Here is a 22,331-nt window from a genome sequence, read left to right as displayed (position 1 = left end):
GCGTTGCGGCGGCGAATCTGCTTCTCGGATTCAAAAGCTGAAGCGCAGGCCACAGGACCCGCCCCCGCGGCTGCTGAAAAGTTCCCGCCCCCGTCCTGTTGGTGCCACAGCGACAGGAGGATGCGCCACTGGCTGGAACGCCCAGAGGGGCGGGGCCTGCGGCGGAAAAGAAATAGAAAGGGGAGGGAGAAACGACCCAGTGTCCCCAGGGCCCTTGGGAAATGTAGTCCTAATCAGGCGGCTCACAGGGCGCTTTTGAAGGAGGAGGGGTGGAGGGGGGCGGTCTTTCAACTGCAAAATCGACCTAGTTAGGAATTAGGGGGTTCCCCAAAATAAGTGCGCCTCATCCAATCAGTTCAAGGCCTGAATAGCTCCAAAAGGCTGAACACCCTCAGAGATAGAGGAAACTCCTTCTTCCTGACTGTCTTGAGCTGTGTTTCTTCCAGGCTTGGGTGCTGTGGTTAGTCGCTCAGTCGTGTCCGACTCTTTATGACACCTTAGACTGCAGCCCGCCAGGCTCCTCCGTCCATGGGGATTCTCCAGGCAAGAATACTGGAGTCAGTTGCCATTTCCTTCTCCAGGGGATCTTCCCAACCCAGGGATCAAACAAACCCAGCTCTACCCACCCTGCAGGCAGATTCTTTACTGACGGAGCTACAAGGGAAGCCCAAGAATACAGATCCATGCTTGGGACTTACACGGAAATATCAGTTCTTACCCTTGCTCCTTGGAAGAAAAGTTATGACCAACCTCAGTTCAGTTCAGTTCAGTTGCTCAGTCGTGTCCGATTCTGCGACCCCATGAATTGCAGTACGCCAGGCCTCCCTGTCCATCACCAACTCCCGGAGTTCACTCCGACTCACGTCCATCGAGTCAGTGATGCCATCCAGCCATCTCAACCTCTGTTGTCCCCTTCTCCTCCCACCCCCAATCCCTCCCAGCATCTGGGTCTTTTCCAATGAGTCAACTCTCTTCACATGAGGTGGCCAAAGTATTGGAGTTTCAGCCTCAGCATCAGTCCTTCCAATGAACACCCAGGACTTGTCTCCTTTAGGATGGACTGGTTGGATCTCCTAACAGTCCAAGGGACTCTCAAGAGTCTTCTCCAACACCACAGTTTAAAAGCATCAATTCTTCGTCGCTCAGCTTTCTTCACAGTCCAACTCTCACATCCATACATGACCACTGGAAAAACCATAGCCTTGACTAGACGGACCTTTGTTGGCAAAGTAATGTCTCTGCTTTTGAATATGCTATCTAGGTTGGTCATAACTTTTCTTCCAAGGAGTAAGTGTCTTTTAATTTAATGGCTACAATCACCATCTGCAATGATTTTGGAGCCCCCAAAAATAAAGTCTGACACTGTTTCCACTGTTTCCCCATCTATTTCCCATGAAGTGATAGGACCAGATGTCATGATCTTAGTTTTCTGAATGTTGAGCTTTAAGCCAACTTTTTCATTCTCCTCTTTCACTTTCATCAAGATGCTCTTTAGTTCCTCTTCACTTTCTGCCATAAGGGTCGTGTCATCTGCATATCTGAGGTTATTGATATTTCTCCCGGCAATCTTGATTCCAACTTGTGCTTCTTCCAGCCCAGCATTTCTCATGATGTACTCCACATATAAGTTAAATAAGCAGGGTGACAATATACAGCCTTGACGTACTCCTTTTCCTATTTGGAACCAGTCTGTTGTTCCATGTCCAGTTCTAACTGTTGCTTCCTGACCTGCATATAGGTTTCTCAAGAGGCAGGTCAGGTGGTCTGGTATTCCCATCTCTTGAAGAATTTTCCACAGTTTATTGTGATCCACACAGTCAAAGGCTTGGCATAGTCAATAAAGCAGAAATAGATGTTTTTCTGGAACTCTCTTGCTTTTTCGATGATCCAGCCTAGACATTTTATTAAAAAAACAGAGACATTACTTTGCCAACAAAGGTCCATCTAGTCAAAGCTATGGTTTTTCCAGTAGTCATGTATGGATGTGAGAGTTGGACTATAAAGAAAGCTGAGTGCTGAAGAATTGATGCTTTTGAACTGTGGTGTTGGAGGAGACTCTTGAGAGTCCCTTGGACTGCAAGGAGATCCAACCAGTCCATCCTAAAGGAAATCAGTTCTGAATACTCTTTGGAAGGACTGATGCTGAAGCTGAAGCTCCAATACTTTGGCCACCTGATTCGAAGAACTAACTCATTTGAAAAGACCCTGATGCTGGGAAAGATTGAAGGTGGGAGGAGAAGGGTGAGATGGTTGGATAGCATCACCTACTCAATGGACATGAGTTTGAATAAACTCCGGGAGTTGGTGATGGACAGGGAGACCTGGCGTGCCGCAGTCCATGGGGTTGCAAAGAGTCAGACACGACTGAGCGACTGAACTGAACTGAACAGGGTCTTGTGCCTGTTGGCTTTTAGACTAAAATGTACACCAGCAGCTCCATGGGACCTCAGGCCTTCTGATTAAGACTGAAACTAAACCAGCAACATTCCTGGGTTTCCAGTTTGCCCATTTACCCTACCCACCATGGAGGTTTCCCACCTCTGTAATTGTACGAGCCGATTTCCTTATAATAAATCTCTTTACATACATATATGTCTCCTATGGGATCTGTTCCTCTGGGGACCCCTACTAAAATACTTCTTAAAATCTGTTGTTTTGAAAACTGCGAAATATATTAAAAAATTGCAAGAATGGACAATGAATACCTATGTATCTTTCACCTAGAGTCACTAATTGATTTGCATTTTCTTTTGCTGTCTGTGTGTTTTTCTGAACCATTTCAAAGTACATTGCAGACATCATGTTACTTCACCTCTAATATTTCAACTTGTGTCTCCTAAGAGTAAAGACATTCTAATAATGGAACTCCAATACATTATAGCATAGTATATTGTCATACCTATAGAATTTAATATTGAGGCAATAAAATCTAATATACAGTCCATATTAAAATTTCTTCAATTATCTCCAAAACATGCCTTAGAGCCTTAAAAAAAAAATCCAACATCAAGTCAAAAATCACACATGGCAGTCAGTTGTCAGGTCTCTACAGTCTCCTTCAGTTTAGGACAGTCTCCCAATCTTTTTTGGTCTTTCATGACATAGACATTTTTGAAGCATCCTGGCCAGTTGTCTTGTGTACTCTGTTCTCAACACAGCAACCAAGGGAATTATTTTAAAGCCTCGTTTGATCATGTCACTCCTCTGCTCAAAACCCTGCAGCAGCTGTGAGACTTAGAGTAAAAGCCAAGGTCCCTGAAACAGCCTCCCAGGTCCTGCAGGGCTTTTTGTGCTTACGTGCTAAGTCGCTTCAGTTGTGTCCAAACTCTGTGCAACCCTATGAACTGTGGCCCGCCAGGCCCCTCTACCCACGGGATTCTCCAGGCAAGAATACTGGAGTGGGGTGCCATGTCCTCCTCCGGGGACCTTCCCGACCCAGGAATTGCACCCACATCTCTTACATCTCCTGTATCGGCAGGTGGGTCACAGCACTGCTTTTTGCCTCCCCGAGAATTTTCTCCAGGACCTTGACTCCCACTCCTTTCCTCCCTGCTCACAGTTACACGGCTCCTTGTTGCTTGGAGATCAGGCCAGGCCAACTCCTACCTTGGACTCTGTTCCGCTGTCCTGAAATGTTCTTTCCAGGATATTTTCTTGCTTCACTCCCTTACCTTTGCTCCTTCAAGTCTTTGCTTAAATGCCTCCTCCTCATCCAGACCCACTGGCACAGCCTTTAATGTTTCAGCCTGCACCTCCTGGGCCTTTTCTGCTCCCACGCTCCTCAACCACTTACCCTGTGCTATTCTTTTTTTTTTAATTATATATTTTTATTTTGAAAATCTAAAACCTAAAGACAAGTTGAAAATACAGTGTAAATAATTTTTTTCTTGCATCTTTTGAGAGAATATTATTGGTTAAATACCACATCACCTTATATACTTTGGTGGGAATTTCCTACAAACAAGGACATTTTCCTACTTAAGCACAATACAACTTCAGTACCAGTAGGTTAACCTTGATATGTTTCTACCATCTAACCCTTAGCCTCCATTCAAATTTCATCACTTGTCCCAGTAATGTTCTTCACAGCGTTAAAGGACAGACTGCATTCAGACTTGGATTCAGTCCAGAATCAAGATCAGAATCAAGCATTATATTTAGTTGTAGGGCTTTAGTTTCTTTCAATCTGGGATTGTTTCTCAGTCTTTCCCTGGCTTCATGACCTTGACACTTTTGAAGATTACAGTTACTTTGTAGAATATTTCTTTCCAAAAATAAAAAAATCTGGCCTTAACAGTCTTTTAAAAAATTAATCAATGTATGTATTCTTTAGGCGTGGCAGGTCTTCATTGTTACGGGCTTTCTCTAGTTTCAGTGAGCGGGGGCTGCTCTCTAGTTGCATGGGCTTCTCTTTGCAGTCTCCTGTTGCAGGGAACAGGCTCTAGGGCTCTGGGGCTTCAGTAGCTGCAGCACGTGGGCTCAGCAGTCCTGGTGCAGGGGCTTTAGTTGCTCCACGAGATGTGGAATCTTCCAGTCCAGGGATCGAGTCCGTGTCCCCTGCATTGGCAGGTGGGTTCTTATCCACTGGACTGCAAAGGAAGTCCTGCAGGGTATTTCTCTCTTTGTGTTTACCTGGTGTGTCCGCTTGATTACATTCACGTGACTCATGTTTGCAGGAGCCTCACAGAAGAGACGCTGAGTTTCTCACTCCGTTCATGCAGGTAGCAGCTGATTTCATTTTGTTTCATTACTGGAGATGTCGATCTCGCTCAGTGATTAATCTGGTTCTACAAACCTTCTCCATGGTGAGGGTTTCCCCTTGAAATTAACAAGTATTTTGTGAGGAAGTACTTTGGAACTATGCAAATATCCCATTCTTTTTTTTATTAAGATTTTAATTTGTTCATTTATTAACATCAGTATGGATTTTTGTTTAATTAAGCATTACTATGCACTGAATTTTGTATCCCTGCCTCCAAATTCATAACATTGAAGCTCTAACCCTCAATGTGACGTATTTGGAGATGGGACGTCTGGTGGCTCAGACGGTAAAGCGTCTGTCTGTCTACAATGTGAGAGACCTGGGTTCGATCCCTGGGTTGGGAAGATTCCCTGGAGAAGGAAATGGCAACCCACTCCAGTACTCTTGCCTTGAAAATCCCATGGATGGAGGAGCTTGGTGCAGGCTACTATCCATGGGGTCACAAAGAGTCGGGCACGACTGAGCGACTTCACTTTCTTTAGGATTCGATTAGATCATGAGAGTGGGACCCTCATGATGGGATTAAAGAGAGGGAAATCTTGCTCTCTCCTCTCTACATATAACCACAGAGAAAACGCCATGCAAGGACACTGAGAAAGGGCTGTCTGCAAGCCAGGAAGAGGGGCCTCACCAGGGACCAACCCTGCTGGCACCTTGATTTTGCACTTCCAATCTCCAAAACTGCGAGGAAATACATTTTGATTATTTTACCCACCTGGCGTGTGATATTGTGTTATGGCAGCCTGAGGTGACTAGAACAGTCTTTTTTTTTTTAGAGAGGGAACGTATGTATATCTATGGCTGATTCGTGTTGATGTATGGCAGAAACCAACACAATATTGTAAAGCAATCATCCTCCAATTAAAAATAAATAACATTTATTCTGTTTATTTATTGGCTGCCCTGGGTCTTCATTGCTGTGTGAGGGCTTTCTCTAGTTGCAGAGATTGGGGGCTACTCTCCTGTACTCTCTTGTTGTAGAGCGCAGGCTCAGCAGTTTTGATGAAGCGACCTAGTCGCCCTGTGGCATGTGGAATCTCCCTGGACCAGGGAGCAAACCCGTGTCCCCTGCATTGGCAGGCAGATTCTTATCCACTGGACCACCAGGGGAGTCCTCTGACAGACTTTTTATGTGGCTGGTGTGCTGTGTTTACTCTGTACCGCATCTTCTTGCCCACCCCTGCGTGTCAGCACTTAAAGGTGCTGCTCACCAGCAGGATCTTGCCTCCAGCTCCCACTGCAGCCCGAGGAGCCGGGAGGGCGGTGGAGGCGCTCATCCATGTGTGCAGAGAGACAGGGGTGTCTGAGGAAGCCCGCTGCTCTCCCCTACCCTTGGGCAGACCGTGGGCAGGGAAAGTCCAAATCACTGGGACGAGGTACAAACGGTTTTATTTTTCTAGAAAGAGCAAAGTCCAGAGAGGCAGCAGGGAGGGCAGCTGGGCCTGGCGGAGCCGCGGTGGGCAGGCCCTGGGCCCTGACTGAGGCCGCAGGAGGCTCCCCCCAGCCCCTGCCCCAGGAGTAAACAGGCATGGCGGGGGGCTCAGCCGGTCGGGGCCCTCCAGCGTGATGGCAGAGAAGGAGCAGGGGAGGTGAGGTGAAGTCCACGACCTGCTGGGTCACACGAAGCCAGGCTTCATGGACGAGCGGCGGCAGTTGGGGCAGCTTCGTGTCCCGTTGTTCTGCAGGCACCTTGGGGGGGTTGGTGCAAAGGGCAGTGTCCGCTCGGCCGGCCTGGCCACCCACCCTGGACTGGCTCCCTCTTCCCCTCCCCGCGGCAGGCAGCCCTGCTGGCCCTGTGCCTGGGAAGGCCTGCAGACCAGAGCCTGGGCCAGGGGTCAAGCGTGGGTGATGGAGGCATCTCTGGCCCTGGGCGCCGCTCTCCCATGACCTTCGAGAATTCTCTCTCTGTGGTCTCTTTCGGGAGAAAAACAGGGCCGCTGGGAGGGTTCAATGAGTGATTAGACAGGAAACTCTTAGAACAGGCACCCAGGAGGCCCCCAAAACACCGCCTAAGTGTGATTAGGCCCCAGGGAGCCCCTAGGGCCCGCTGGCAGGGCGCTCACCTGAGGTGGAAGATGTGGGAGCAGGGCAGGGCCTGCAGACGGCTGTTCTTCTCGCCGATAGACTCGCCGCACAGGCCGCAGTAGAGCTCAGCCTCCTCCACGCACTCGTGGAAGCGCACGACGTGGGCACGCAGCTCCCGCTGCAGCCCTTTGCTGCGGTAGATGCCCTCGCTCAGGCAGTGCAGCTTCAGCTGGCCCAGCTGCAGCGAGGGCGGACGAGACCAAGTCAGTGCCGGTGAGCAGCGGCCCCCAGACGCCGTCTGTCCGCCCGGGGCCACAGGGTGCTCAGTACATGGGGATCCTGTCCTGCCGCGCTCCTGCCTTGCTGAGGGCCCTAGGAAAAACATCTGGCCCTCTCCGGGCCTTAGCTTCCCTTCATGCAGAATGAGGGAGTCGGCAAAATCAGTAATCCTTACTCCTAGAAGCGACTGGGGACCTCATGTTTTTGAAGGATTTTTATTGACCGGATCTGCTGCCTCGGTGCCCTACTCGTTAATTTGCTTTCCTGTTTCTGTTCATTGCGTACCCACAGCAGCTCATCGACATTTCTGATGATATTTGGGTAAGCCAGAGCAGCTGTTGTCCAGCCAAGGCAGGTGTATTTGGCATTTTAACAGGACTATGCCCTGATCTCTGAGAAAGGCACATCTTCTAGAAGACTCTGAGGCTATTTTCAAAAGGTTTGGATAGGATGATGAAATTTGAAGAGGCTGCATAGACTGTGGGAAGAACACAGGCTATGGAGTTAACACAGGTCAGTTACCAGGTGTGGGACCTTGAACACCTCTCTGAGCCTCACTTTCTTCATCTGTAAAAGGCGGCTTGCTGTACCCACCTTGCAGGAAGCCAGTGAGTCCTGGAACCCACAGCTAGAAGAGCCCTGGGGTGCCCACCTCCCTATCAGTGGCAGAGTCTTAATGACCATCAAGAAACCTCTGAGGGGGGCCTTCCTTGATGGCGCAGTGGTGAAGAACTGGCTTGCCAATGCAGGGGGTGCGGGTTCAATCCCTGATCCAGGAAGATCCCACGTGCCACGGAGCAACTAAGCCTGTGCACCGCACGTACTGAGCACGTGCTCCAGAGCCCGGGAGGCCACACCTTCTGAAGCCCAGGTGCCCTGGAGCCTGTGCTCCACAACAAGGGAAGCCACCTGGGCGGGGAGAAGCCTGTGCACCACAACCAGAGAAAGCCCAAGCAGCAATGAAGACCCAGCGCAGCCAGAAAGAAAGAAACTTTCCAAAAAGAGACAAAGAAACCTCTGAGGAATTCTAATGTCCCCCGAGCTACGGAACTCTCACCCTGCCCCCCACCCCCAAGTGCTCTCTGAGTGGAGGAGAAACAGCCAGGGTCAGGGAGTGACTAGGGCCATCTCCTGGAGATCAGGAAGGACTCAGGGCACGAGCAGGCTGGTGGGGGGGTGTCCCCACCCACCCTCGATCCCACCCTGGGCTCTTGACTCCAGACCCAGCAGATGGAATCAGGTCTGACCTTGTTCCCCACCTCCTCGGCCAGGTCCTGGGCTCTCTCAATGGCATCCAGGGCCTGGAAGGGGAGATAGGGCAGGGCTGCAGGCAGGGCTGTCGGACGGAGACCTTGGCTTGTAAGGGAAGGAAGGGCAGGGAGGGACGGGGCTGGGGAGAGAATGAGACTGGGGTACACTAGCCTGAGCTGCCTCAGTTTACTTGGATACAGAATGGGAAGAACCACTCCTATCTCACAGAGGGTTATGAAATCGGGCTCCGTCGCTCAGTCGTGTCCAACCCTTTGCAACCCGTTGTTGCCCACCAGACTCCTCTGCCCGTGAAATTTTCCAGGCAAGAATACTGCCCTGGGTTTTCTACTCCATGTGAAATCATGGGAGGTAGTTCAAGCGTCTCGAGTTCCAACCCCAGGTCTGGCCTTTTAGGAGCTGGGTGATTGGCAAGTCATGCCCTGCTCTGAGCCTGGAAAGTGACCTGGAATGCCCTGGCCTCACAGATCTGGGGTGAGGCTGATACTGGACAAGGGGTCTGAAAGAGCCCAGTTGGGAAGCAGACCCACACACCCTTGGCTGACTTGTGGGAGCGCTGGGGAGAGCTGGCCGCAGGACAGGGGTCCCCCTCACCTTGTCCAGCGCCTTCCTGGCCACCCAGCACTTGGCCACGCCCAGCAACACCTGCACCTGCCCCAGGCGGTTCCCGATCTCGGTCATGATGCTCATGGCAGAGTCGTACCTGGGGAAGGCTGTCTGCGCAGCCGGGTTGGGGGTTGAGATCAGGCCTGGCCTGGCCCGCCCCGCCGCCCCCTGCGTCCCGGTGACCTCACCTGCAGGTCCCCACGGCTCCGGTGGATGTCAGCAAAGCAAAGTAGGCAGAGAGCCTGCAGCGGACGGTCCCCGTGCTGCAGCGCGATCTTCATAGACTCCTGTGACGGAGCCGGACCCTCAGGCCTGCGCGTCTGCCCCCCACCCTAGAGGCATCCTCACCCCGTGGGCCCCTCAGACACCCTCGGAGCCCGGTACCCCTTTCCTGGTGCTGAGTCCCCGTGTACCGAACCCCTGAGGATTGACAGCCCTGGAGACTGAGGCTCTGAGAGCGGAAGTGGCTTGACCGAGGTCACCAGGTTATTAAGTGGCAAAGCTGGGATTCCTACCTAGGTCGGTGGAACTCCAGACTGGCTCGTTTCCAACTTAAAACTGTCCCACAGAGTGGGTATTGGGCCGGGGGACAAAGGAAAGCCCCCTCCGCTGAGAACAGACTATAAGGGAATGAGATTTGGGGCAGACGGGGTAAGGGGAGCAAGCACATCCTCCAGGGGCTCAGCGGTAGAGAGGGGGGCAGGAGCCAGCCTTGGGGGGGCCTCAGCGGACTGGGCAGGCAGGAGGAAGCCCCGGGCCCGGGCCCCGCCCACACCGCCGTGCCCCGCTCACCCGCCCGCGCCGCGCCCACCTCACAGCACTCCATGGCGCTGCCCAGGTGGCCCAGCAGGCGGTACGCTACAGCCATGTGATACTGGCTCATGGCCCGGTACTTGAGGCTCCAGCCTTTGCCATAGTCGTTGACGAGCTCTGCAGCCTTGCAGGGGAAGAACAGGGCTTTCTCGTAGTCCTGCAGGGGACAAAGGGAGGGGCCGGGATGGGAGTGCGCATGGTGAGTGGCGGGAGCTGCCCCTAAGTGGAGCGCTCCACCGCATGCTGGTTCATTCATTCATTCACTTATTCTGGTGTCCAGGAAAACCGTGATTCACGCAGAGGGAACAGCCCTGCAAAGGGGTGGGCTCATGAACGTAAGGGTTTTCATCTGGTTTGCCGACGTATGCCAAGAGCCTAGCACAGTTCCTGGCTCAGAAAGTATTTGCTGAATGAATGAATGAGAATCAGAAGCAAGAAAGGCAACTGGCTTCTCTCAGCAAGTCCCGGTTGGGCCCCTGGCCTTCAGAGATGCACAGAAGGGTGGTGGTGGGGCTGTCAGAGCCCACCCTGACCCCCCGCTGGAGTTTGCCTCCTGGCGGCCGGTCATCACTGAAGGCTGGATGACGGATTGCCAGCAGAGTCAGCTCCGAGAACATAGGACAGACTGGGGCAAAGAAATCATCCTCTCCCCCTTCCCTTCTCCTCAGACTTCTAAATGTCTTCTCAACCTGCCAGTTATGAGCACATGACCTCACCATACACTCCGTTAGGAAACAGAAGGAAATCGGAGACGTGCTCCCTCACTCGCCTTCTCGGTCAAGCCCACCGGCCCTGACTCCACACTGCCTCGCTCCTGCTCCTCCCTGCTCCGTCAAATTAAATAAACCCCCTCCAGGCGGGCTCTGGAACCCCTCCCCAGTCTCTCTACTGAGTCATCCCATCACCATAAAAACACAATCTGGCATTTCTTACCTCACGTGAAAAACAAAAATAAAAATCAAACAACCACCTTTGACTTCACGTCCCATTCAACTATAACCCCGATTCTCTCTTTATTGTAGAAAACCTACTTGAATTGTTATTTGATATCGAACAAGCTAATATGACCCAAAGAAAACTCTCGGTAACCCCAATATAAACCTGTTTCTAATAAACTTAGTATGTACTATGTACTTTTTAATTCGAAGCCATGTAAATGTTTTACAGACTTAAAAATAGGAAATTTAATTTAAAAAACCCTAAGATTAGAAAACGGAAACAAGGGACTTCCCTGCTGGTCCAGTGGTTAACTCTCTCAGCTCCCAATGCAGGGGGCCCAGGTTCGATCCCTGGTCAAGAAACTAGATCCCACATGCTGCAACTAAGACCTGGTGCAGCCAAATAAATGAATAAATATTAAAAAAAAAAAAGGAAACAAACTTAAGTGTATATTATTATAAAATTACAATTAATTTTAAGTATAATTAATATATAATTAATCACATCATAATTATAATATATAATTATATAATAGATAATATAATTTTAATATATAATTATATTATATGATTATAACATATAATTATAATATATTATATATAATATATTAATGTATTATATATAATAATTATATACTATATAATATAATATATATTAACATTATATATTTATATAATGTATATTTATTATATTAAATATATTATATTTATATAATGTATATGTATATAATTATATTTATATAATGTTAATATATAATATAATATATATTATATTTTATAGTATATATTATATTGTATTGTATATATAATAATTGTGATATAATTTAATATAATTATAATAACTATAAATATATTATACAGTGTAATATAATTGTTATAATATAAATATAATTTAATTATAATATGATTGTAATTATAATATAACCATAATATATAGTTAAATATGCCATGATTATAATATAAATATAATATTATATATAATTATAATTATATTACTCTTATAATAATATAGTATGGATGTGAGAGTAGGACTGCGAAGAAAGCTGAGTGCTGAAGAATTGATGCTTTTGAACTGTGGTGTTGGAGAACTCTTGAGAGTCCCTTGGACTGCAAGGAGATCCAACCAGTCATTCTAAAGGAAATCAGTCCTGCGTGTTCATTGGAAGGACTGATGCTAAAGCTGAAACTCCAATACTTTGGCCACCTCATGCGAAGAGTTGACTCATTGGAAAAAACTCTGATGCCTGGAGGGATTGGGGGGCAAGAGGGGAAGGGGACGACAGAGGATGAGATGGCTGGATGGCATCACTGACTCAATGGACATGAGTCTGAGTGAACTCCAGGAGTTGGTGATGGACAGGGAGGCCTGGTGTGCTGCAATTCATGGGGTAGCAAAGAGTCGGACATGACTGAGCAACTGAACTGAACAATATAATTATCATAATATATAATATAGTTATAATTATAATATAAATATAAGAATATAATATATAAGATTATACAATTATAATTATAAATAGAATATATAATATAATTATAATGTTATATAATTATAATATAAATATTATACATAATATGTAATATAATTATAAATATAAATTATAATTAAATATAAATTATATAAATATAATTTTATACTTATAATTATAATATATAACATAATTGTGTAATTTATAATATAATTATAATATAATATATAGTTATAATTGTAATATATATCATATCATATATTATTATATTATATAATTATATATTACATATTATATTATAATAATATAAGAATTATAATATAATTATAATATATTAATTATATTAAGTATTATATATTATATTATATATATGCTGCTGCTGCTGCTAAGTCGCTTCATTCGTGTCTGACTCTGTGCGACCCCATAGATGGCAGCCCACCAGGCTCCCCTTATCCCTGGGATTCTCCAGGCAAGAACACTGGAGTGGGTTGCCATTTCCTTCACCAATGCGTGAAAGTGAAAAGTGAAAGGGAAGTCGCTCAGTCGTGTCCGACTCTTATGCAGTCCATGCGAGCCCATGGACTACAGCCTACCAGGCTCTTCCGTCCATGGGATTTTCCAGGCAAGAGTACTGGAGTGGGGTGCCATTGCCTTCTCCGTATTATATATATATATTATGTATTAATTGTATCATATATTATATATATCTGTAAAATTATTTAGATTTATATATATTTATATTTACAAATATTTATATTATATATTATTTATATATAATATATTGTATATATTATATATATTCTACACATTATTATATAATTATAATTTATAATATAATAATTATTAGATAATTATTATATATAATTTAAATATAATTTATAATTATAATATAATTATAATTAATTAAAATATAATGAAGGTATATTATAATATATTATGATGGTTTCATAATTGCCATAATATATTATATAACCTCTTATTAATAGAACCATACCGAACAAGTGTTACTTCAAATGACCTTAAAACATACACTTGAGGGGAACACAGGTATACCTGTGGTGGATTCATTTCGATACTTGGCAAAACTAATACAATATTGTAAAGTTTAAAAAAAAACAAAAAAACATACACTTGAATAGTTCAACCATAGTGGGATATATTATAAAGACAAAAGAACAGCAGAGAAGTCTTAAACCTCATTTGTCATTTTTTTTTTCAGCAATAGTGATATCTTGTCTTTTGAAATTATTTTGTGTACTTTGTAAGATAAAGTAAATATTTAATTATGTTGTTAGAAACCAAGATTTTCAGCCTAAGAGAAAAAAAGAATCAAGTATGAAATAAAGAAAATCCTGAAACATTAAGCTTGAGTTGAAGATTTCAGTATAAAGTCCAGTTGTCCTTGAAACCGAGGAGATTTAGTAGCAATAACAAGCCAGTGGCAATGAGCATCCTGAGAGCCCACATCCGGTCTTTACCCGTCTGGAGCAGGAAATATAGTGGGCCCTCAGTACCCAAGGGTTCCACATCCAATCAAAGCTTGAAAATATTAGGGGAAAAAATCCAGAAAGTTCCAAAAAAGCAAAGCTTGAAGTTGCCAGGCACCTGACTATTACCCTAGCATTTACAGTGTATTAGGTTTTATAAATAATCTGGGCTTCCTCGGTGTCTCAGTCTAAAAGAATCCGTCTACCAATGAGGCAGGTTCAATCCCTGGGTGGGAAAGATGCCCTGGAGAAGGAAATGGCAATCCACTCCAGTATTCTTGCCTGGAGAATCCCATGGACAGAGGAGCCTGGCAGGCTACAGTCCGTGGGCCTGTCAACTTAGCAACTAAAACAACAACAAGAGATGATTTAAAGAATATAGGAGGGGGGACTTCCCTGGTGGTCCAGTGGGTAATATTCTAGACTCTCAACGCTGGGTGTCCGGGTCTGATCCCTAGGCAGGGAACTAGATCCCATGTGCCACAGCTAAGACCCACTGCAGCCATATATGTAGGTTCTATGAAAATACTACACCATATTATATAAGAGGCTTGAGCATTCCTGGATTTTGGTGTCCTTGGGGATCCTGAAACAAATCCCCTGAGAATACCAAGGGCCGACTCTACGCAATACCAGGGGACAGGCTGTTGTGCCAGAAAACAAGAATGCTTTCTTTCAAAGAACTAAAGGAAGTCTCGTCAAAAGGACATAGGGGTCATGCTGAAGAGAATTCCCCTGACTAAAATTAAGATAACGTGAGTATCAAAAGGAGCAATGATTGCAAATGACTGAAGACTACTGAATATTTTTTTAACTCCAAGATTTCATGATGAAATACCAAAAAGAGGAAGCAAAACAAGTGTGATCGTTGGAGTCAACTATCACATCAGCTCGTTATCCTGAAACATGGCAATTAAAGGAGAGGGACAAAGGATTTATCTACCTTTCCTTTAGGAACTGCTTTTCAGAGCAATAAGCTAGCTTTAATTGATTTATAGGAAAATCCCAGCTAACAATTGTAGAAGGTATCATAGAACGTGGAAGTCACCGTTTCGTGAGAGTTGACAGAACTGATTCAAGCAACAGACACCAAAAAATGCTCAAACCATTATGGAGAACACTGCTGCTGAGCTGAATATTCACCAAGTGTCACCCCACAAAGTAAGCTGCTGGTCCTGCAAGGAAGAAGGCAAAGCTGAAAGCAATGGGATCGGGTGGTCACTTGCTCGGACGTCGATATGGTGTCTCATGAAGCACGCAGTCCTGCCTGTGCAGGTTCTCACCAGAAATGAACGACCTACAGGACTTCCCTGGTGGTCCAGCGGTTAAGACTTCCCCTTCCGATGCAGGGGGTGCAGCTTCAACCCTTGGTCGGGCAGCTAAGATCCCACGTGCTTTGTGGCCAAAAAACCAAAACATAAACAATATTGTAACGAATTCAATAAAGGCTCCACATTAAAAAAAAATTTTTTTTAAATGTGTGACCTAGATCTTACCAAGTCATTTTTAAAATTCTCGTTCATAGAGAGTAATGGAGACAAAGAAACAGCTTATGTGACTCCTTGAGGAAGCAATGAGACAATGAGATGGAATATGAATTAATTTGGCTTCTTCAGTAAATCATGGAGAATAAAGAGTAGTGTATTAACTTTCTATTGAAAGTGACATAATCACTGCAGTGTGTGGTTCTTGCTTGTGTTCCAGTTCAAACAAGCTGAGCGTTAAGGCGTATTTTCAGGATAAACAGAGAAATTTAAGAGATCATTGTTCACCATGGTGTGTGTGAGAATAGTATTGTGATTATATAATAAAGTGTCCTTATATCAGAAAATAGTTTTCTTATTCTCAGAAATGCTTACTGAACTACTTTGCGGTAAAATTTTGTGATGTCTATAATTTTTAAAAAAACTATTTATCTGGCTGCTCCAGGTCTTTACTTGCAGCATACGGGATCCAGTTCCCTGACCAGGGACCGAACCCCAGCTCCCTGCACTGGGAGCACAGAGTCTTAGCCACTGGACCACCAAGGAAGTCTCATAATGTATGGGATATAATGTGATATAATTTTATATCATAACACTTCAGTGAAAAATATGTTAAGTCAAACATGGCAAAATGTTAATAATTTGTAAATATAAGTAGCCGGTATATGGTGATTCATTATATCATCCTCTATGCATTCCTGTATGGTTAATTTTCTTCATAATAAAAAAAGGTTTTAAAACACCCCTATCTCTCTCCAATCCTATTTGATCTCAGAATGGCTTCCCCAGATGTCTTATTGCTGCAAACAAAATCCTCAAATGAAGGATGATCCATCAATCCATGGATGACTCTCATTTCCTCACACCCAACTGCTTTCCCAGGTGGGGCTAGTGGTAAAGAGCCTGCCTACCCATGCAGAAAACTTAAGAGATGTGGGTTCGAACCCTGGGTTGGGAAGATCCCCTGGAGAAGAGAATGGCAACCCACGCCCGTGTTCTTGCCTGGAGAATCCCATGGACAGAGGAGCCTGGTGGGCTACAGTCCATGGGGTCTCAAAGAGACAGACACAACCAAGCGACCCACACTTTCACACTTTGATTTTTGCAAGGTTTATCAGGCATTATTATGTGCCAGGTGCTGACATGGCCCAAGGGCTGAGCGCAGCCTGGATGTCTGCAGGAAGGAGAGCAAAGACTCAGGGCCAGAAGCCCAAGGTCATTGGCTCCATCAGTTTCTTCTCCCTTCTATCTCCCTTTCCCCTAACCCCCTGGACCCCATCACCTCCCACCTCTCACACACCTGCGACAGCCACGCTGGCCTCCACCCTTCCTGGAATACGCAAGGTAAGCTCCCCCAAGAGCAGAGCTGTGCTTCCACCATTCCCTTTTTCATTCTTTCGCCAGATTTCTGCATGGCTCACCCTCTCTTCTCCAAGTCATCAGACATCACCCCTACCACTCTGTTTGAACTTGCAACACCCCCTCCTCGGCCCTTCCAACCCCCTTTCCCTGCTCCCCTTTTTCCTAAGCACTTTCCACCACGCTGTATACTTGGCTTTGCTGATTATATTTATTCACCTTCCTCCCCCAGCTAGAAAGCAAGCTTCGTGAGCCCAGGCACTTGGCTCTTATTTTCACTGCTGTATCCTGACCAACAGCGCCTGGGATACAATAGATGCTCAGTACACGTTTGATGAACGAATCCTTATGACCGTGTTATAAGGCGGGTTCCATTCGCCCTCATTTCATAGGCTTGGAGAGAAGTGACTTACCTAAGATCACACAGCAAACACAGCAAAGTACAGGTTTAAGACCTTCCTCACATAGGAGCTTCCCACTCCCCAAGGAAGTCAGGCAGACTGAAGCTTGAATTTTGACTCTGCCCTGCCTGGCCACCTCTCTGCACGCTAGGTCACCTCACTTGTGTCTGACTCTGCGACCCAGTGGACTGTGGCTCATCAGCCTCCTCTGTCCATGGGATTCTCCAGGCAAGAAGACTGGAGTGGGTTGCCATTCCCTCCTCCAGGGGAATCTTCCTGACCCAGGGATCGAACCTGCATCTCATGTCTCCTGCATTGACAGGTGGGTTCTTTACCACTAATGCCACCTGGGAAGCCTGGCCGTGTCTGTTCCTCCCGGCTAAGTCTTTCTCTTCTCAGACTCCCATCTGCCTCGTCCCTACTGATATGGGAGGACTGAACGCAGTGATGCAACAGGGAGCACGGCTCCTCGGAGGCTCTCCGGGAGCTGGGGCCTCCACCACCCTCCCCCGGGGACCCCGGGGCGCACCTTGACCTGAGCATAGAAGCTGCCCAGGCTGCAGCAGACGCGGCACTCGAGCATGGCGTCGTCGTTGTTGTGGGCATAGCGCAGGGCCTTCTCGAAGCTCTCCAGGGCCTTCTGGAAGAGACTGAGGCCCAGGAAGGCGTTGCCCATGCTCAGGCTGACCTGGCCTCCGAGCTGGGTGGCCGCCCTGGTGCCGGGCAGGCCAAGGCAGGTCTTGCAGTAGGAGATGGTCTTGTGGAACTCACACAGCTTCTCGTTGCTGCGCGCCAGGTTCAGGTAACTCTCCAGGAGGAAGTTGGCGTCCTCCAGCTCCCGGGCGGTGTCGATCTGGACCACAGCAAACTGCCCGGCGCGGGGGTGGGCCGGGGCGCTCAGCCTCCACCCTTCCAAGCCCCCCACCCCCCAGCCCAGAGCCTCAGACCCGGAGCGTCCACCCCTAGCCTCAGTTATGCACTGGGCTCCCCAGCCAGACTGGAAGCTGCAACCCGGGAGCCTTCACCTCCCAAACCCAGACCCCCCGCTTTCAACTTCATCCCGAAACTGGTCTGCAGTCTCCACCACCTGCCCAGCCCCCCAGCCTCGAACCTGGAGCCAGTGCCCCCTTTCCCAGGCTTAGACTCAGAACCCCACAGGAGAGGACTGGAACCTCAACTCTGAGACCTGGCCTTGAGTGCCTCACACCACGAGGCTGAGAACCTCAGACACCAAAGCTCAAGGCCACGGGCCCAAATGCAAAGCCAAGACAGAGCATCCAAGACCCAGTGCCCGAGATGTGGAGAGTTCAGGGCCTCAGGCCCTGACCGCCAGCCTGGGGGGTACGGGAGAGTCTGAGGAGGCGGGAGGGGGCCGGGAAGCCTGGGAGAACCCTGCCGGGCCCCACCTGCCCAGCCTGGCCGCGCTCCCACCTTGAGCATCTCCTTGTAGCGGCCCATCTCCGAGTGGGCCGTGACGAGGCAGCCGAGCACGCGGAAGCGCCCCACGAGGTCTGAGCTCTTCTCCAGAACCTTCATCCACAACTGCAGCGCCTTCTCCGTCTGGTTAGACTGGTACAGCTGGAGCCCCTTCTCGATCTGCTGCTTCGTCTGGTCCTGCCCCATCCTCCCAGAGACCCCCGGTGGCCCTGCGCCTCTAGGCTCTCATGGGACCACCCCCCCACCCCTGGTGCCCGCTGCCCACCCAGCCCCGAGCAGGCGCAGGGCCCTAACCCTGGGAACAAAGCTGGTCTGGGTCCTGTGCGCAGCTGTCCCTGCCAGTTGAGGCCACGTGGCCACCAAGGAATGTCAGCCACAAGGTCACGCGGGCCTCCGCTGCACCCGCCCCCAAGCTGGGAGGAAGGTGCCCGCCCCCTCCTGCCCCGGGCACCCCCTTGGGCATCTCTTTAGCACCTCTGACCCTGGCCCCCGAGCCCCCCTGGCAGGGCAGGCTCTCCCTGCAGCCTGAGAATTGGAGTAAGCAGGGATAAAGCTGGGCACATGGGCAGCAGGGAGGTTGGAGTGGATGCCCAGCTCTGAGCCATCCTCTGCCGCCTCACCACCATCCCCAGAGCCACCCTCCCCGGCTCTGCTTCTGTGAGGGACTGGCCACTGAAGCCACATACCTGCACACAGGCCCACCCCATCCCAATGAGTCCTAACCTACAGCTCAGCCCAGCCAACAAGTTGCTCACCTCTCTGGGCCTCAGTTTCCTCATCTGTAAAATGGAACTGTCATAAGCTAATAAACGCTCACCTATGATGGGTAACAGCGGGACCCTGGACCAGGCTGCCAACTTTTGAATGCTGCCTTTGCCGTTTATTAGTTCTATGGGCAGCATGCCTTTGGGCAGGAGAGCAATGGTTCCCACTTCACTGGACTGTTGGAACCATATGCCTTAGTAGCTGGCTGGGACTATACCCCTTAGTAGCTGGCTGGGACTTGGAACAGTGCCTGACACACGGGAAACACCATGTGACCATAAGCAAGAGGTGATCTCAAGCAGCATTCGTCTGCTCCATGGCAAATTGTCCACGAGGAATATAAATTGGTTTTTGAAGGTTTAAAAAAATATCCAGTTCCAGGGACGCACAGTTCTGAGCTTTAGTCCACTGTGGCTCTCTTTGCCTGGCAAAGCAATAAAGCTATTCTTTTCTACTTCACCTCAAAAAAACAAAAACAAACAAAAGATATACAATTCCAATCCCAGCTTGAAAGAGTCCCTTATAATGAGCTTGAATGCCAGACACCATGGAGAAGGGCAAGGTCTTACAGAGGGAGAGGGCAGACCCGTGAAGGTTCCTGGGGTTGCTAGAGGGCTCTGCCAAAATTACCAGCTCGTCTCACTGCATCCTTCTCTTCCCCATCTGCAAACCAGGCTCCTTCCCCCTCCAGGGCAAAGTTGTCCTTTCAGAGTGGACAGTGGCTTTTAGCATACGAGCATCCCTCATTTTATTGCAGTTCCCAGATGCTTGTCTTTGACAAACGGGAGGTTTGTGGCAACTCAGCATCGAGCAAGTCTATTGCTAAGTCTATTTTTCCAAGAGCATAAGCTCACTTCATGTCTCTGTGCTGCATTTGGCAGTTCCCATAGTATTTGGAGCTCTTTAATTACGTTTCTTATGGTGACGTGTAATCAGTGCTCTTGGCTTAACATCTTTTTTGTTTCGTTTTGTTTTGTTAACCTTTTGGCCATATCGTGTGTGGGACACGTGGGATCTTACTTCCCCGACCGGAGACTGAAGCTGAGCCCACTGCGTTAGGAGCATGGGGTCTTAACCACTGGACCACCAGGGATGTCCTGTAATCAGTGATCTTTGATGTTGATGGTTAGCATTTTCAGCAATAAAGTATTTTTCAGTTTAGGTCTGAACATTGTTTTTGTAGACATGATGCTCTTGCATACAATATAGCATAGACATAACTTTTGTATGCAATGTGAAACCAAAATACTCGTGTGACGTTTTATGGTGATATTCGTTTTATTGTGGTGGTCTGGAACCAGACCCACAGTATCTCTGAGGCGTGCCTGTATGCACAAAGTTGAGCTTTGATCTAGCACTAACACCAGAAGATTTTCATCACCCTGGAAAGAAGCCCTGTGCTCATTAGCAGTCACCCCTGCTCATATGCGATATTGACTGCAGACCTCAGAATGTGACCTATTTGGAGACACCATCTCTTTTTGGCCATACTGCTTGGCTTGTGGGAGTTTCGTTCCCTGACCAGGGACTGATCCTGGGCCCTCAGGAGTAAGAGCTCAGAGTCCTAATCATGGGGCTGCCAGGAATTCACCTTTAAAGAGGTAAAACGAGGTCACTAGACAGGGCCCTGATCCCATAAGACTAGCGTCGTAAGAAGAGATTAGGACATAGACACACAGAGAGGGAGAAAGAGGGCCATTGACAAGCCAAGGAGAGGGGCTTCGGAGTGAAACTAACCCTCTTGACACCTGCTCTCTGACTTCCGGCCTCCAGATCTGAGACAATACATTTCTGTTGTTTCAGCACCCCCCATCTGTGCCCAGCGTTACGGCAGCCTGAGCAAACAGACACACCCTGCAAGCACAACCTACTCTCTGCAGACCCGTCTGCTCTGGACATCTCACGTAAATGGACTCGCACAACATGCGGCCCCTCGTGACTGGCTCCTTTCAGCACAGTGTTTTCAATACTGTAGCGTGAATCGTACTTCATTCCTTTTTTTGGCTGAATGGTACTCTAGGGCTTCCCTCGTGGCTCAGCTGGTCAAGAACCCGCCTGCAATGCAGGAGACCTGGGTTCGATCCCTGGGTTGGGAAGATCCCCTGGAGAAGGGAAAGGCTACCCACTCCAGTATTCTGGCCTGGAGAATTCCACGGACTGTACAGTCCCTGGGGTCGCAAAAAGTTGGACACGGCTGAGCACCTTTCGCTTTCAGTATTCATTGTGCATTTATGCCATTTTGCTTATCCATTCATTAGTTAATGGACTTTGGGTCGTTTCCCTTTCCGATTATGAATAATGATGCTTTAAACATCCATGTACAAGTTTTCATGTGGACAAGTTTCCGTATCTCTTGAATATATACCTAGGAGTGGAATCGCTGGGCCATAGGTAACTCTGTGTTCACCTTGTGAGGAATCTGATTGCCCCAGGGCCTTTGCCCCTCACGGTCCCTTTTCTCCTCCCTACTTCGAAGTTCTGCCCAGTTAAGGCCCAGCTGGGATGGACCAGCTTACGATACTCACGGAGAATTAAATTCCATTCTGATACAAGATGTATCTCTATAATTTTATATTCATCGATGAGGGTATTGGCTTAGTATCTGTTTGCCCCTCTCAAATGTGTGGGCAGGAACTTTATCTCATTTTTCACTGACTTGTCTCCAGAGCAAAACCTGGCATGCAGTGGCCACTCAATAAATATGTTAAATGAAATAGGAAAAAACAGGGAGGAATGAAAGCTTAATTTTGAAATTTAAAGTAGCTGCTCCAGGCTTACAGCTAACCTGCTATGCCTCCTTCATCCTGGGGAAGCTGAGCAGAGGCAGAGATCACTGCCTCCTGTTTGCTCCAAGCAAAACAGGTCCAGAGTGGGACAGTCTGGGCATGGGGGTGGGGGGGTCCATGCCCCAGAGTCATACGTCGAGGGGACAGAGGAATAGGCCCTTGGGACTAAAGACATTGGGCTGACCCAGGGGAAGTGCTTTTTTTTTTTAAATTTAAATTCAATTTTCCAATTTATTTAAGTGGTCAATCATGTCAGAATCCTTGTGACCCCGACTTTAGCCCGCCAGGCTGCTCTTTCCATGGGATTCTCCAAGCAAGAATACTGGAGTGGGGTGGCCATTCCCTTCTCGCGGGGATCTTCCCAACCCAGGGACCAAAGCTGGGTCTCCCACATTACAGGCAGATTCTTTACCATCTGATCCACCAAGGAAGCCCATTTAATGAATTAGTT

The 22,331-nt window shown here is 47.8% G+C and overlaps 1 protein-coding gene across 2 annotated transcripts; it reads right to left on the bottom strand.

Moving 5' to 3' along the window:
- Nucleotides 1-6,134: 6,134 nt before the first annotated feature.
- On the bottom strand, nucleotides 6,135-18,625 carry RAPSN (receptor associated protein of the synapse). Of its 2 annotated transcripts, XM_006057367.4 has the most exons (8): nucleotides 18,324-18,622; nucleotides 17,422-17,760; nucleotides 9,753-9,911; nucleotides 9,130-9,228; nucleotides 8,930-9,052; nucleotides 8,314-8,367; nucleotides 6,826-7,025; nucleotides 6,135-6,451 (listed from the first exon to the last, which is right to left on the bottom strand). In XM_006057367.4, the coding sequence occupies exons 1-8, from the start codon at nucleotides 18,513-18,515 to the stop codon at nucleotides 6,379-6,381; spliced, it is 1,239 nt and encodes a 412-aa protein (XP_006057429.2). In that variant the 5' UTR covers nucleotides 18,516-18,622; the 3' UTR covers nucleotides 6,135-6,378. The 2 variants fall into 2 exon arrangements, with proteins under 2 accessions (XP_006057429.2, XP_044785066.2); XM_044929131.2 differs by lacking the exon at nucleotides 8,314-8,367 and having other exon boundaries at nucleotides 18,324-18,625.
- Nucleotides 18,626-22,331: the final 3,706 nt, after the last annotated feature.

The sequence above is a fragment of the Bubalus bubalis genome, chromosome 16 (genome assembly GCF_019923935.1).
Source record: "Bubalus bubalis isolate 160015118507 breed Murrah chromosome 16, NDDB_SH_1, whole genome shotgun sequence".
Classification (NCBI taxonomy): domain Eukaryota; kingdom Metazoa; phylum Chordata; class Mammalia; order Artiodactyla; family Bovidae; genus Bubalus; species Bubalus bubalis.
This window is presented reverse-complemented; position numbering and strand designations above follow the sequence as displayed.